General features: G+C 41.5%; 1 protein-coding gene across 1 annotated transcript in view; it reads right to left on the bottom strand.

The window, feature by feature from the left end:
* Positions 1-15,002, bottom strand: part of LOC110488849 (Na(+)/H(+) exchanger beta) — a 43,729-nt gene extending 28,727 nt beyond the window's left edge. The window contains exon 1 of the mRNA XM_036947374.2: positions 13,920-15,002. Within this exon, the coding sequence (XP_036803269.2) occupies positions 13,920-14,241 (322 nt within the window). The 5' untranslated portion in view covers positions 14,242-15,002. The remainder of the gene's footprint in view (positions 1-13,919) is intronic.
* Positions 15,003-16,311: the final 1,309 nt, after the last annotated feature.

The following is a 16,311-nucleotide window of genomic DNA, read 5'->3' as shown; positions in this document are numbered from 1 at the left end:
CCAGGGAAAAATGAGTTTGACACCCCTACCATAGCGGAATACTCCAATCATGGCCTCCAGTATTCACACTCGTCAGTGGCAAGTACATATAACAGCTGGAGATAAGGTGGTACATGGGGGAACATTGGGATCAGGTATCATCCCACCGTTCACACCGATAACAGAGGCTCGCCATATGGATGGATGTTATGGATAAAGCGCACTTCAGTGAGAGGCATGGTACTGATAAGCCATGGTGGGGGTCAATGGAATGTCCCTTCTAAACCTTACTTCCTTTCTGGTGCTCATCATATTTTGTCTGTATCATTACTGTGCCTCAAACTGACACCATGTTGGGATTAAAAAAAAATAAGTTTTCACAGACCATGAATACAGAGTTCTCACCCCTGCCCCTCTGGAAATACTTCTCAAAGCCACGGCTCTGGATCACGTTCTGCTCAGGTGTTATTTTCCCCACATAGATTTTCCTACGTAGCTGCTACTCCACCTCCCTTCATGTTTCTCTCTTTACTCAGCATTATTTTTGAAACCTTTGATGTAGCCCACCTCTGCCTCATACCTCTGAACTGAAATTGATTTCAAGTTCTAACTATGTCGATGGGATGGAAAAAGTAAAAAAAGAGCCATAAAAGCAAATAATGGGAAAAGCTTGAGTCGTTAACACGTCGGCAGGAAAGGGAAGTGTCGTTTTAGCTAATGACATAGGCCTACCTGTTATCTCTCCCAGACATCCACACAGTCATTAAATATTAGGCCTGAAGGCCACTGACAAATAAGCCAACAGTTGCATCTCCTCATTTCACTGTCACATTACTCAACTGTGTGCTAAAGACCACCTAATGCGCAAGCTTTTACTCTTCGCACACTGGAGTCGTGTCCTGTAATTACATTTGAAATACTCATGCTAGAAGCAGTGCTTAGATAAACGGATTATGTAGGAAAGATCTCTCATTATATCCTACTCATTTGTAAGTTTACCCAGAAAACCAACCTTGAGCAAACTGAGATAAAATTACAAACCTGAGATTTGAGCCCACTGGAGCCAATTATCCTACTATACTTTTAGGCCACACCCTGTTCCTGACAACTCAAGGTGATTGTAACAGGTGACTGGGTTTGATGTTGTAAAATTATTAGGCCTAATCTAATTATGGTTTCCATAGGCAGGCCACGATTCCAGTAGTAATAAATTATATTTCTTTGTGACGTACAATATTTCCATTGTGTACTGCTACAGTATGCGGAGCAGTGCACCCACTGACAGTTGTGCTATCCGCCTCTCAGGTTATCATCCATCTTCGTTGTATGTCTACTGTAGATAACGGCCTCTTAAACCTTCTGAAGGAGTGCCTTGATCTTTTAGTGAACCAATTGTGGTAGAAACAAAATCTAAAAATGGGAGACACACAGGGTCTAAATATAAAAACTCTTGAAAAGAAACAAACAGCGCTCGACTGACAGGGCTGCCCGCTGACCCGGGGAGGTTTTGGAAATCCTCCATGCCAGTCAATCTACATCAGTAGGCCAGTGATTAAAATAAATATATATATATATAAATATAGTGAAAGTTCAAGGGGTGTCAATCATTTCCAAATGCACTGTATGTGTATGTACACACACACACAGTACCAGTCAAAAGTGAAGTGAAGACACAAAAAGTGAAGACACAAAAACTAATGAAATAACACACATAGAATCATATAGTAACTAAAAAAAAGTGAAGAATCTGAAACATAAAATAAATGTGGATATGTTGAACAAAGTAGCCAACCTTGCCTTGATGACAGCTTTGCACACTCAACCAGCTTCATGAGGTAGTCACCTGGAATGCATTTCAATTAACAGGTGTGCCTTGTTAAAAGTTCATTTGTGGAATTTCTTTCCTTCTTAATGAGTTTGAGCCACTCATTTGTGTTGTGACAAGGTAGGGGTGGTATACAGAAGATAGCCCTGTTTGATAAAATACCAAGTCCATATTATGGCAAGAACAGCTCAAATAAGCAAAGAGAAATGACAGTCCATCATTACTTTAAGACAAGAAGTTCAGTCAATGGAAAATGTAAAGAACTTTGAAAGTATCTTTAAGTGAAGTCGCAAAAAACATGATGAAACTGGCTCTGAGGACCACCACAAGAAAGGAAGACAGAGTTACCTCTGCTGCAGAGGATAAATGCATTAGAGTTACCAGACTCAGATTACAGCCCAAATAAATGCTTCAGAGTTTAAGTAACAGAAATCTCAACATTACCTGTTCAGAGGAGACTGCGTGAATCAGGCCTTCATGGACGAATTGCTTCAAAGAAACCACTACTAAAAAGGACACTAAGAAGAGACTTGCTTGGGCCAAGAAACACAAGCAAGTTTAATGAGTCCAAATTTGAGATTTTTGGTTCAAACTTTGTGATACACAGTGCAGGTGAACGGATGATCTCCGCATGTTTGGTTCCCACCGTGAAGCATGGAGGAGGAAGTGTGATGGTATGGGGGTCCTTTGATAGTGACACTGTTGGTGATTTATTTAGAATTCAAGGCACACTTAACCAGCATGGCTACCACAGCATTCTGCAGCGATACATCTTGTTTGCACTTGTTTGCACCTCCAGGCTGTGTAAGGGCTATTTGAACAAAGAAGGATAGTGATTGAGTGCTTCATCAGATGACCTGGCCTCCACAATCCCCCGACCATAACCCAATTGAGACGGTGTGGGATGAGTGGAACCGCAGAGTAAAGGAAAAGCAGCCAACAAGTGCTCAGCATGTGGGAACTCCTTCAAGACTGTTGAAAAAGCATTCCTCATGAAGCTGGTTGAGAGAATGCCAAGACTGTGCAAAGCTGTCAAGGCAAAGGGTGGCTACTTTGAAGAATCTAAAATATATTTTGATTTGTTTAACACTTTTTTGGTTACTACATGATTCCATGTGTTATTTCATAGTTCACTATTACTCTACAATGTAAAAAATAGTAAAAATATATATAAAAAATACATTTGAATGAGTAGGTGTGTCCAAACTTTTGACTAGTACTTTAAAAAGTATTCAGAACCTTAGCTATGAGACTGGAAATTGAGCTAAAAGCCATCCTGTTTCCTTTGATCATCCTTGAGATGTTTCTACAACTTGATTGGAGTCCACCTGTGGTAAATTCAGTGGATTGGACATGATTTGGAAAGGAACACAACTGTCCATGTAAGGTCCCACAGTTGACAGTACATCGCAGAGCAAAAATCAAGTCATGAAGTTGAACGAATTGTCCGTAGAGCTCCGAGACAGGAGTGTCGAGGCACAGATCTGGGGAAGGGTACCAAGAAATGGAAGAAGTTTGGAACCACCAAGACTCTTCCTAGAGTTGGCCGCACGGCCAAACTGAGCAATCGGGGGAGAAGGGCCTTGGTCAGGGAAGTGACCAAGAACCCGATGGTCACTGACAGAGCTCAAGAGTTCCTCTGTGGAGAGAACCTTCCAGAAGGACTACCGTCTCTGCAGCACTCCACCAATCAGGCCTTTATGGTAGTGGTCAGACGGAAGCCACGCCTCAGTAAAATGACACGACAGCTTGCTTGGAGTTTGCCAAGAGACACCTAAAGGACTCTCAGACATGAGAAACAAGATTATATGGTCTGATGAAACCAATATTGAACTCGGCCTAAATGCCAACGTCACGTCTGGAGGAAACCTGGCACCATCCTTACGGTGAAGCATGGTGGCGGCAGCATCGTGCTGTGGGGATGTTTTTCAGCAGCAGGGACTGGGAGACTAGTCAGGATTGACCTGCTCCAGAGTGCTCAGGACCGCAGACTTGAGATTCCAGGTGATTGTTCACACCCTCTTAAGCCTTAGCCCCACCCATCTCTAAGGGTTGATCTGTGCGTTCGGGACTAACTTGTCAGCTACTTCCAGACATCCGAGAGAGAGAGAACAGCTCACTGAACATTACTCTCCCTAGCAGAGCTGGTTAGGCTGTTACTGTATGTTATCCAGAGCGTTGGGGACTGCAACTGTGCTGTCAGATTGTCCGTTCGTAAATTCAGAGCGTTTCGCGTTCAGTGCACACTGGACACTCTGGCCAATAAGAAGGTTGTTACGAAAGCTCTGACCTCACAATAACAGTCAAGCACCCAAGCAAACTGGCCAACATTGGCTAGCTACTTCCAGACACATAATGAGGGAACACCCCACAATGACCATTTTACTCCCCCTAGCAGAGCTGTTTAGGCAGTTTTCATGTTATCCAGAGCATTGGTGACTGTAACAGTGCGTAATTCAGTTGTTGCCAGCAGCTTTGTTGCCGACGTTGGCACACTAAGAGGACAGTGTTTTGTTAAGAAATTTAGCTAGATAGCTAGCTAGGTAAACGATGAATCCCAACACGACGTAACACTAGGTAGCGAGCCAGACAGCTAATGTTAGCTAGCTAGCTAACAGTACACTAACTTGAAATGAAAATACTTTGACAAAATTAGAGTGGAGTCTTTTGTTGAGACATCAATGGACAATAATCACAACTCTTGACGTTACTACCCTGCATTAATCTGCAGGTAGCTAACCAACCAGGTTCTTTGGCTATAACTAGTCAAGCAAATGTGTCTGAGATACGAAGAATAAGATCATACACATAACGTTAGCTAGCGAGTCATCCAGCTAACACTACAAAAAAAAAAGGCACATGAAAGTTCACGTTTGAGAAGGCCTTTCTGCCAAAAAAACGTATTATGATTTTTTTTTTTTATGTTTACGTTCAAACAGCTCTCCTGTGAAGTCGTGACTTGCGACATTTGCCTAGTATCCTGAATCGGGTGACAAATAGCTTTGCAGCGACGCTCCCCATCCAACCTGATAGAGCTTGAGAGGATCTGCAGAGAATAATGGGATTAACTCCCCAAATACAAGACTAGAAGGCTGTAATCGCTGCCAAAAGGTGCTTCAAAGTACTGAGTAAAGGGTCTGAATACTTATGTAAATGTGATATTTCAGATATTATTTTGAATACATTTGCAAAAAATGTCCAAACCTGTTTTTGCTTTGTCATTATGGGGTATTATGTGTAGATTGAAAATGGTAAAAAAAAAATGTTCATCCATTTTAGAATAAGGCCATAAAGTAAGAAAATGTGGAAAAAGTCAACGGGTCTGAATACTTTCCAAAAGCACTGTATATCTATATCCAGTCAGTATGGATTGAAGAGGGAATCTGTTTTGTTTTTTCAATCAAGACAAACTCCAGAAGCTGTTAGTTTGTTATGTAGATTATTTACCACACACGCACGCCACACAAATAGCCTAGCTTGAGCAAAATACAATCTGTTGGGCAGAAACAACACGCAGCTCTCAAACAACTGGTTCTTGCATGGAGTAGCCAATAGTGCCATTAGAAAGTATTCACATTCATTTTCCACATTTTGTTGTGTTACAGCCCAAATTTAAAATGGATTCAATTAAGATTGTCACTGGCCTACACGCAATACCCCATAATGTCAAACTGGAATTATGTTTTGACATTTTTACAAATAAATTTAAAAAATGAAAAACTGAAATGTCTTGAGTCAGTAATTATTCAGCCCATATGTTATGACAAGCCTAAATAAGTTCAGGAGTGAACATTTGCTTAACAAGTCACATAATAAGTTGCATGGACTCACTCTGTGTGCAACAATAGTGTTTAACATTATTTTTGTATGACTACCTCATCTCTGTACCCCACACGTACAATTATCTGTAAGGTCATTCAGTGGAGCAGTGAATTTCAAACAAATTCAACCACAAAGACCAGGGAGGTTTTCCAATGCCTCACGAAGAAGGGCACCTATTGGTAGATGATTAAAAAAAGAAAGACATTGAATATCCCTTTGAGCATGGTGACTATATTAATTACACTTTGGATGGTGTATCAAGACACTTAGTCACAACAAAGATACAGGCGTCCTTCCTAACTCAGTTTCCGGGGAGGAAGGAAACTGCTCAGGGATTTGACAAGGAGGCCAATGATGACTTTAAAACAGTTACAGAGTTAAATGGCTGTGATAGGAGAAAACTGAGGATGGATCAACAACATTGTAATTGCGCCACAATACTAACCTAAATGACAAGATGAAAAGAAGGAAGCCTGAACCGAATAAAAAAATATCCCAAAACATGCATCCTGTTTGCAATAAGGCACGAAAGCAAAATGTAAAGAAATGTGGCAAAAAAATGCACTTTATCTCCTGAATACAAAGCATTATGTTTAGGCAAATCCACTGAGTATCTACTGGTCATATTTTCAAGTATGGTGGTGGCTGCATCATGTTACACGAAGATTGTCATCGGCAAGAACTAGGTCGTTTTTTTAAATTAAAATAAACGAAATAGAGTTAAGCACTGGCAAAATTCTAGAGGAAAACCTGGTTCAGTCTGTGTTACACCAAACACTGGGAGACGAATTCACCTTTCAGCAGGACAATAACCAAAAACAAGGCCAAATCTACACTGGAGTTGCTTACCACCAAGAAAACATTAAATGTTCCTGAGTGGCCTAGATACATTTTTTTCACCTTCATTTAACCAGGTAGGCTAGTTGAGAACAAGTTCTCATTTACAACTGCAACCTGGCCAAGATAAAGCACAGCAGTTCGATACATACAACAACAGAGTTACACATGGAATAAACAAATATACAGTCGTGGCCAAAAGTTGAGAATGACACAATGTTCATTTTCACAAAGTCTGCTGCCTCAGTTTGTATGATGGCAATTTGCATATACTCCAGAATGTTATGAAGAGTGATCAGATGAATTGCAATTAATTGCAATGTCCCTCTTTGCCATGCAAATGAACTAAATCCTCCCAAAACATTTCCACTGCATTTCAGCTCTGCCACAAAAGGACCAGCTGACATCATGTCAGTGATTCTCTCGTTAACACAAGTGTGAGTGTTGACGAGGACAAAGCTGGAGATCACTCTGTCACGCTCATTGAGTTCAAATAACAGACTGGAAGCTTCAAAAGTAGGGTGGTGCTTGAAATTATTGCTCTTCCTCTGTCAATCATGGTTACCTGCAAGGAAACACACGCCGTCATCATTGCTTTGCACAAAAAGAGCTTCACGGGCAAGGATACTGCTGCCAGTAAGATTGCACCTAAATCAACAACTTCAAGGAGAGCGGTTCAATTGTTGTGAAGAAGGCTTCAGGGCGCCCAAGAAAGTCCAGCAAGCTCCAAGACCGTCTCCTAAAGTTGATTCAGCTGCGGGATCGGGGCACCACCTGTACAGAGCTTGCTCAGGAATGGCAGCAGGCAGGTGTGAGCGCATCTGCACGCACGGTGAGGCAAAGAATTTTGGATGATAGCCTGGTGTCAAAAAGGGCAGCAAAGAAGCCACTTCTCTCCAGGAAAAACATCAGGGACAGACTGATATTCTGCAAAAGGTACAGGGATTGGACTGCTGGGGACTGGGGTAAAGTAATTCTCTCTGATGAATCCCCTTTCTGATTGTTTGGGGCATCCGGAAAAAAGCTTGTTCATGTGTGGTGTTGCTTCTCAGCCAAGGGAGTGGGCTCACTCACAATTTTACCTAAGAACACAGCCATGAACAAAGAATGATACAAACACATCCTCCGACAGCAACTTCTCCCAACCATCCAGGAACAGTTTGGTGATGAACAGTGCCTTTTCCAGCATGATGGAGCACCTTGCCATAAGGCAAAAGTGATAACTAAGTGGCTCGGAGAACAAAATATCGATATTTTGGGTCCATGGCCAGGAAACTTAGACCTTAATCCCATTGAGAACTTGTGGTCAATCCACAAGAGGCGGGTGGACAAACAAAAACCCACAAACTCTGACAAACTCCAAGCATTGATTATGCAAGAATGGGCTGCCATCAGTCAGGATGTGGCCCAGGAGTTAATTGACAGCATGCCAGGGCGGATTGCAGAGGTCTTGAAAAAGAAGGGTCAACATTGCAAATATTGACTCTTTGCATCAGCTTCATGTAATTGTCAATAAAAGCCTTTGACACTTATGAAATGCTTGTAAATATACTTCAGTATTTCAAGGTAACATCTGACAAAAATATATAAAGACACTGAGGCAGCAGACTTTGTGAAAATTTATATTTGTGTCATTCTCAAAACTTTTGGCCACGACTGTACAGTCAATAATAGAGTAGAAAAAATAAGTATATATACAGTGAGTGCAAATGAGGTAAGATAATGGAGGTAAGGCAATAAATAGGCCATGGTGGGGAAGTAATTACAATATTGCAATTAAACACTGGAATGGTAGATGTGCAGAAGACGAATGTGCAAGTAGAGTGACTGGGGTGCAAAGGAGCAAGATAAATAAATAAATACAGTATGGGGATGAGGTAGTTGGAAGGGCTGTTTACAGGTGGGCTAAGTGATCTGTGAACTGCTCTGACAGCTGATGCTTAAAGCTAGTGAGGGAGATATGAGTCTCCAGCTTCAGTGATTTTTGCAGTTCGTTCCAGTCATTGGCAGCAGAGAACTGGAAGGAAAGGCGGCCAAAGAAAGAATTAGCTTTGGGGGTGACCAGTAAGATATACCTTCTGGAGCGCGTGCTACAGGTGGGTGCTGCTATGGTGACCAATGAGCTGAGATAAGGCGGGGCTTTACCTAGCTGAGACTTGTAGATGACCTGGAGCCAGTGGGTTTGGCGATGAGTATGAAGCGAGGGCCAGCCAACAAGAGCGTACAGGTCGCTGTGGTGGGTAGTATATGCGGCTTTGGTGATAAAACGGATGGCACTGAGATAGACTGCATCCAATTTGTTGAGTAGCGAGTTGGAGGCTATTTTATAAATAATATCGCCGAAGTCGATGATTGGTAGGATGGTCAGTTTTACGTGGGTATGTTTGGAAGCATGAGTGAAGGAGGCTTTGTTGCGAAATAGGAAGCCGATTCTAGATTTAATTTTGGATTGGAGATGCTTCATGCGAGTCTGGAAGGAGAGTTTAGAGTCTAGCCAGACACCTAGGTATTTGTACTCAGTTGACTTAAAAATCTGCTTGAAAATTCATAGCAAGACTTGAAAATGGCTGTTTAGCAATGATCAACAACCAACTAGACAGAGCTTGAATAATTTTTTAAAGAATAAATGTGCAAATACTGTACAATCCAGGTGTGCAAAGCTCTTTCTTAGAGACTTACCCAGAAAGACCCAAAGCTGTAATCGCTGCCAAAGGTGATTCTAACGTGTATTGACTCAGGGGTGTGAATACTTGTGTAAAGGATATATATTTCTGTATTTCATTTTCAATAAAATTAGCAGATTTCAAAAAACATGTTTTCACTTTGCCATTATGGGGTATTGTGTGTAGACAAGGGGTATAAATATTTTCTGAAGGCACAGACTAGCTAGATAGATTTTTTTGAAAGACCTTGAAAGTGGTCTTTAGTTTAAGCATTGTTGATGACTTACAACATCCAATAATATCCTTGGGAAACTCCCCCTCGATGTACGTGCCCTCAATGTGAGCTTAGTACGGCCTGTGTATCAATAATGAACAGAGCCTGAAACATTCCCCTGCTACTCTTGCTGCAGTTGTTCCTCTGGTTGACAGTGGGTGCAGAGCCAAAGTGGAAGCTGAACAATGTATAATAGGACAATACTAAAATAGAAAACAACCCTGTGCCATGACTTGAGATGGGGAAAGGAGAGATATTTTGGGGCGTTAATCAATGGAACATTTGACTAGGGCCTATTATTTAATCAACAACGGTGTCCTTGGCTTTATTTATTGCAGTACAATTGCCTATGCAAATGTATTAACACAGTAGCATCTGCATGTCATTGTGTGATGTGAATGGATATATTAAGTCAAAGGTGCATTGAAGGGCCAACTATGCAATCTTGTGCAGTGCTGTAAGAGTGAGCAGAGTGGAAAAGAGCTTAGCACTGACTCTCTCCATCTATTTTCCTTCCATTTCCATTCAAGCTCCTCTGTTCCAGGTGGCAGTTGGTTCACCCCAGACAAATATTGGCCACAGATTAGACCAACGGCCCACAATGTGGGTGAGTAGGACTTGGGCTCTCAGGAGAACAGAACAGGGAACTGCCACGTTCCATTTTAATTTGAATTGCCATGTTTGCATTACAAATGGGAGGTGTGACAAACTTGAGTCGCCAGGCATATATCAGAGGTAATTGTACCTGCCTGGTCACCTGTTGCCTAAAAATACTGTAGGAGTAGATCTAATAGAGCTGCAAAGCAATGTAGGCCTACCAATGTAGTCTAGTCTTCAGCCTAACTCTTCAGATATAGGCCTAATCATATCAACACTACTGTATGTAAAATGTTAACCTACATTCCTGGCTTTGATTAGGCTATCCTCTCTTTATTAGTGTTGTACACTACTACCATCATGACCCTTCGGAGAAGCGGGGTTCTACCTAGCATATCAATTGTCTAGTAGTTGAACTGAACGCCAAACTACATGTGCTTTGATGCATTACACATTCAAATGTGAAAAAGGGTCATTTATAGCAGCGTGTTGTTAATAGCGTGTTAACACACATTCCCTCTGTTAATGTTTAGACAGCGTTTACGAGAGACCGAGATCTAGGTCAAGTCCAATACATGTCTTCCAATGTACAGTACAGACTAGAGGTCAACCGATTAATCGGAATGGCCGATTAATTAGGGCCGATTTCAAGTATTCATAACAATCGGAAATCGGTATTTTTGGGCGCCGATTTCCGATTATTTATTTTTATATATATATATATATATATATATATATATATATATATATATATATATATATATATATATATATATATATTTTATTTAACTAGGCAAGTCAGTTAAGAACACATTCTTATTTTCAATGACTGCCTAGGAACTGTGGGTTAACTGCTTTGTCCAGGGGCAGAACGACAGATTTTCACCTTGTCAGCTCAGGGGTTTCAATCTTGCAACCGCAGAGTTAACTAGTCCAACGCTCTAACCATTGCACTCCACAAGTAGCCTGCCTGTTACGCGAATGCAGTAGAAGCCAAGGTAAATTGCTAGCTAGCATTAAACTTATCTTATAAAAAACAATCAATCATAATCACTAGTTATAACTACTAATCACGTTTAGCAGGCAATATTAACCAGGTGAAATTGTGTCATTTCTCTTGCGTTCATTGCACGCAGAGTCAGGGTATATGCAACATTTTGGGCTGCCTGGCTCATTGCGAACTACTTTGTCAGAATTTTACGTAATTATGACATACATTGCAGTTTGTGCAATGTAACAAGAATATTTAGACTTAGGGATGCCACCCGTTAGATAAAATACCGAACAGTTACGTATTTCACCGAAATAATAAACGTTTTGTTTTCGAAATGATAGTTTCCGGATTCGACCATATTAATGACCAAAGGCTCGTATTTCTGTGTGTTATTTTGTTATAATTAAGTCTGATTTGATAGAGCAGTCTGACTGAGCAGCAGCAGGCCCATAATAATTCATTCAAACAGCACTTTTGTGCGTTTTGCCAGCAGCTCTTCGCAAGCACCGCACTGTTAATGACTTCAAGGCTATCAGCCTAATGGCTGGTGTAACCAATGTGAAATGGCTAGCTAGTTAGCTGGGTGTGCGCTAATACTGTTTCAAACGTCACTCACTTTTAGATTTGGAGTAGTTATTCCCCATGCACTGCAAGGGCTGCAGCTTTTGTGGGGCGATGGGTAACGATGCTTTGAGTGTTGCTGTTGCCGATGTGTTCCTGGTTCGAGCCCAGGTAGAGGCGAGGAGAGGGACGGAAGCTATACTGTTACACTGGCAATACTATAGTGCCTATAAGCACATCCAATAGTCAAAGGTATATGAAATACAAATGGTATAGAGAGAAATAGTCCTATAAATACTATATTAACTACAACCTAAAACCTCTTACCTAGGAATATTGAAGTCTCATGTTAAAAGGAACCACCAGCTTTCATATGTTCTCATGTTCTGAGCAAGGAACTTAAATGTTAGCTTTTTTACATGGCACATATTTTACATGGCACATATAACTTTCTTCTCCAACACTTTGTTTTTGCATTATTTAAACCAAATTGAACATGTTTCATTATTTATTTGAGGCTAAATTGATTTTATTGATGTTTTATATTAAGTTAAAATAAGTGTTAATTCAGTATTGTTGTAATTGTCATTATTACAATTTTTTATTTATTTATTATTACTTTTTTTTATAAATCGTCCGATTAATTAGTATCGGCTTTTTTGGTCCTCCAATAAATCGGTATTGGCGTTGAAAAATCATAGTCGGTCGACCTCTAGTACAGACTGCTGAGGTAAAAGCATAGGCTAGTCCTGAATGTGGGCCACAACGCATGTGAACCATGTTTTGTATTGAGGAAAATTACCAGAGCAAGCAAAGCCAGTCTGACATGGCAGCAAAATAACATTAAAAATAGGTCATGGATGCAGCTTTAAGCTTAAAAAAAAAGAATGAGAACTCTGAACAGAACACAGGCAGGATGCTGGAGCTGAGCAGTGCAGCTGTCAAACCAGATTATAAACACAGGGGTTTTAGCATAATCAGAAGCTGAAGGTCACTGCTGTTCCTGTTTGTTTCGCTCACGCTCACTCAATCTTTCACATCTGCCCCTCTCCTCCTTTCCTTGCTCTACTGCATACTCCCTTTTACCTATTTCCCACTGTCTTTATTTCTCCCACTTCCATCATCACCCTCCCTCTTTCCTCCCTGTCCCTCTCAGTCTTCTTTCTCCCTCTCGACCTTCACCTCGTCTCATCCTCACTCCCTCCAAACCACTGCACCCAGCTGCCGGGCGCTCTCCCCATCTTCCCCCAGGACAGTGGGCCTCCCCCTGAGTAAGTGAGACAGACCCTTTCTGGCCTGGCCACATGCTGACACACCCAGGCTCATTATTATGTTGTGTAGAAATAGCAGGCTGCTGGCTCTTAGCAAATGGCAGTAGGGGATGCAGCAGGGAACACTGCAGGGGCATGAGGAGAGCACACTGCACACAGGAAGAGGAGAAGAATAGGGAGGGAGTGGAGATGGGACGAGCAATGCAAGAAGAGCAATAAACATGTAAAGGAGCTGAGAAGTAGCAGTGCGAGATGAAATGATTGCAGTAAGGAGAAGACAGGGAGCGGCGAGGGGACCACAACCAGCGACAGGGAAAAGGATAGAAGTTAGGCTACAATTGTGTGTGTGTGTGTGTGTGTGTGTCTCTCATGTTTCCATTGCCAAACATCCTGTGTCAACAAAACAGCTTTTAATTAGGAACAGTGTGGTCAAAGATGTCCCCTTACGAGAACTTGCAATGATTTCAGTCTAGCCTATGCCCAAAAGTGCAACAAAAACAATGTGCTTAGTCACGCATCACATCATTGTGTCAAGTAGCACTGATTGCACCCTTCACTTCAAAACATGACCTAAGTGTATGCTCATCATTCCCAGGAAGATCACTTACTATGCAGAATAAAGGAAAACAAGTCCAACCAATACACGAGTCACCTAAGCCTGTAACAATGAGTGTCTCCTGGCTTGTTGAGTCAGTTTATCTGTGACATCTTTATACAGTGCACAAGGGAATGTCACATTAAGGACTAGCACTCCATAATCACCTATTGACTTTACTCTGCCCAGTCAATGTGTAGTATTTTCCCATCTCACATGGCATAATCCCTGCTAGGGAACAAACAGTGTTTTCTTAGAATTTTTACATTTGATTGGGGTTCAAAGGGTATGAACTCTGAGTATCAGAAAGACATCATTTCTCTTGATAATGCTGAATTGAAATTGCAATCGGTGGCATTCTTCAAACACCTAGATTGCCTGCTCACCTCAATGAACTGGTAAGAGAAACATGGGTGCTTTACTTTTTCTCTGTATAGGCTATGAGAACACAACTCAAGCTGAACCTCAAACCAAATTAACCAGACTAACAGTGCAACTCACCTAATTTCATTAAAGAGGCCAGCAGCACCCATAAAGAGATCTCGAAAGGCACCTGTATGTGATGGTAATCTAGAGACAGGACAGGGAAGGCCTTTTTTGTGTATGTGTAGTTAGTACGGTCGTTGCTGCCTGCTATCCCTTGGTGGTCGTCGAGGTGTTCGTGTCGTCCAGTGTTGTCCTGCGCGCTGATGTCCGGTGAGCTGGCAGCTCCAAGCGTCAGTACGGTACCCTCCAGAAAGATCAACATCACCAGAAGTAGGAGTCCCCGCTCCAGAAAACTTCTGGAGCCACTGGGTGAGTGTAAAACTACGCGAACAGACATGTTGAAATTCGTTTTTTTAAACTTAAATAATTTGTGTAATGAACACACTTTCCTCACTAGCAAGTGGTTTTCCAAATGACCCACAAAATATCCATGTTCGACAATTGGCTGGCTAGCTAGGAAACTTTAGTGAGCTATTTGAGATGGATGCAGCAGTTCCAGGTACTGTGGCAAGCTGGCTAACACCTTTCGTGAAATCAGGAAACGTCGAAGGTACACCGGACCTGGAGAGCTCAAGACACGGCTACAGTGCTATGTTAGTTAGCTAGTTACATATCCTCTCCTAAATAGCAAATTTTTTAATTGAACACTTGGTCCGAAATGTTTTTTTAGATACTGGGAGCGTAGGTTAACCTCTTCGGTGAAATATGTCATTGCTCACCGCCGACCGGGAAAAAGATGCTGCTCATACAATTCCGGTTCCACAAGAAGATAAATATCCTCAACAATGTCCGCGGTTACAGCTGATCGAAGTCCAATATTGACCTTGAATTAAACGTTTAGAACTGTCACGTTGCATTTGTGGGGGATCCGAGATATATGAACTCCATTCCATGCATCGGGTGTATGCCGCCGTACCCTGTCCCGGACAGAACACGACCTTCTTTGAACTCAGTCAGTATGAGGATGCGTGGCTCCGACAGTGACTTCTGATGTTATCACTCCGCCAATGTACTCCTGTACAGTGACGTTAGTGAGATAAATACAACCTTTCAAAACGCACACCCTTTCGCGGAGGGAGGAGAATGAGGAGGGAGCCCTTTTTATTTTCGACCACACTGACATCTATTGGGGAGGAGGTGCGCGAGAGGACGTGAGAGATGTATCTTAAATGTTCATATATGGAAAAGCCATACATTTATTTGTTCTTTTTTTTTGTTGCTAAGTTCATGTTCAATATTCTGTCTAGGCCCAATGGGTAGTCGCAAGCTTCACATTCTGTCTCAGGAGACTTGATCTACCTGGATTGCAGGGCAGAACAACGCTACAGTATGGCTAGCCTAGTATCTGGCATCTGTTGGAATTAATTGCACCATAAACTCCATGTTATTTAAGTCTTCATTGTAGGCTAATTCAAAATGTACCTCTAGGGTGAGAATATATTGTTGTAAATGCATTGATTGACAAGATATCCAACTGGAATGTTCTCTTTAAAATTATTTTCAATTCAATATCAAAATTGTGTTATGGAAATGGGTGTGTTTTTGTCAGTCCAACCAAAAACATTTCACCATCCCTTCAACATCGAATGTGTGTTATGAAAATGGGTGTGTTTTTTTGCGAGTACAGACAAAACATTTTGTCATCAATTTCATAATTATAATTTCGTAATGTCTTGGGTGCTGACACCATGTCACGAATAGCATACTGTACACAACCTATTTGTGCTTGTTTACTTTGACCTTAATAGTCTGAAATTGTGTTTAGTGTCTCCCAGTAACACTTTAACCCCCACAGCTTGCCAGATACATTAGTACCATACCACTGAAGGTGTCTGGCTTGTAATTACTGTGGTGGGAAATGGTATGGTCATTGAGAGCTGTTTGCTTCTAAAAAAAAAATGAAATGCTCATAACAATTAGTGTAATAACACATACGAGAATGAGTAGATTGGGTGCTGCTGATGATTATCATGTTGGGTGTCATAAAATATTTAAAGGAGGTGAACTTTATTGAAAAAGTGCTCTTTATATGAAGGATTTTGAAGCACACAATGACCATTCATGCAGTGTTAACATTCTTATTAATTTACAGTATTGTATATTGTACTGTAAAAGTTGTAATTAATCAAAGGGGATTAGGTAGTTTAGCCTCTGTCTGACCTGCCAGCACCTGTATGCAATTTACCACAGAGATAATAGCTGCATGAATAAGTTATGATGAATACCAATCAAATGCCTGTGTTGCTGCACTTCATGCCCCTGGGGCTTGGGTACACACATTGGCATGGGGAACCAAGTGTCCCTGTATGCAGCCTTGTACTCATGGGGAACCAAGTGTCCCTGTATGCACCCTTGCACTCGGTTCCTGCAATGCCATAAAAGATTGAAGTGCAGCACGATAGTGAGA

The sequence above is a fragment of the Oncorhynchus mykiss genome, chromosome 2 (assembly GCF_057628025.1).
Source record: "Oncorhynchus mykiss isolate SJ-2025 chromosome 2, ASM5762802v1, whole genome shotgun sequence".
In the NCBI taxonomy this organism is placed as follows: Eukaryota; Metazoa; Chordata; class Actinopteri; order Salmoniformes; family Salmonidae; genus Oncorhynchus; species Oncorhynchus mykiss.
This window is presented reverse-complemented; position numbering and strand designations above follow the sequence as displayed.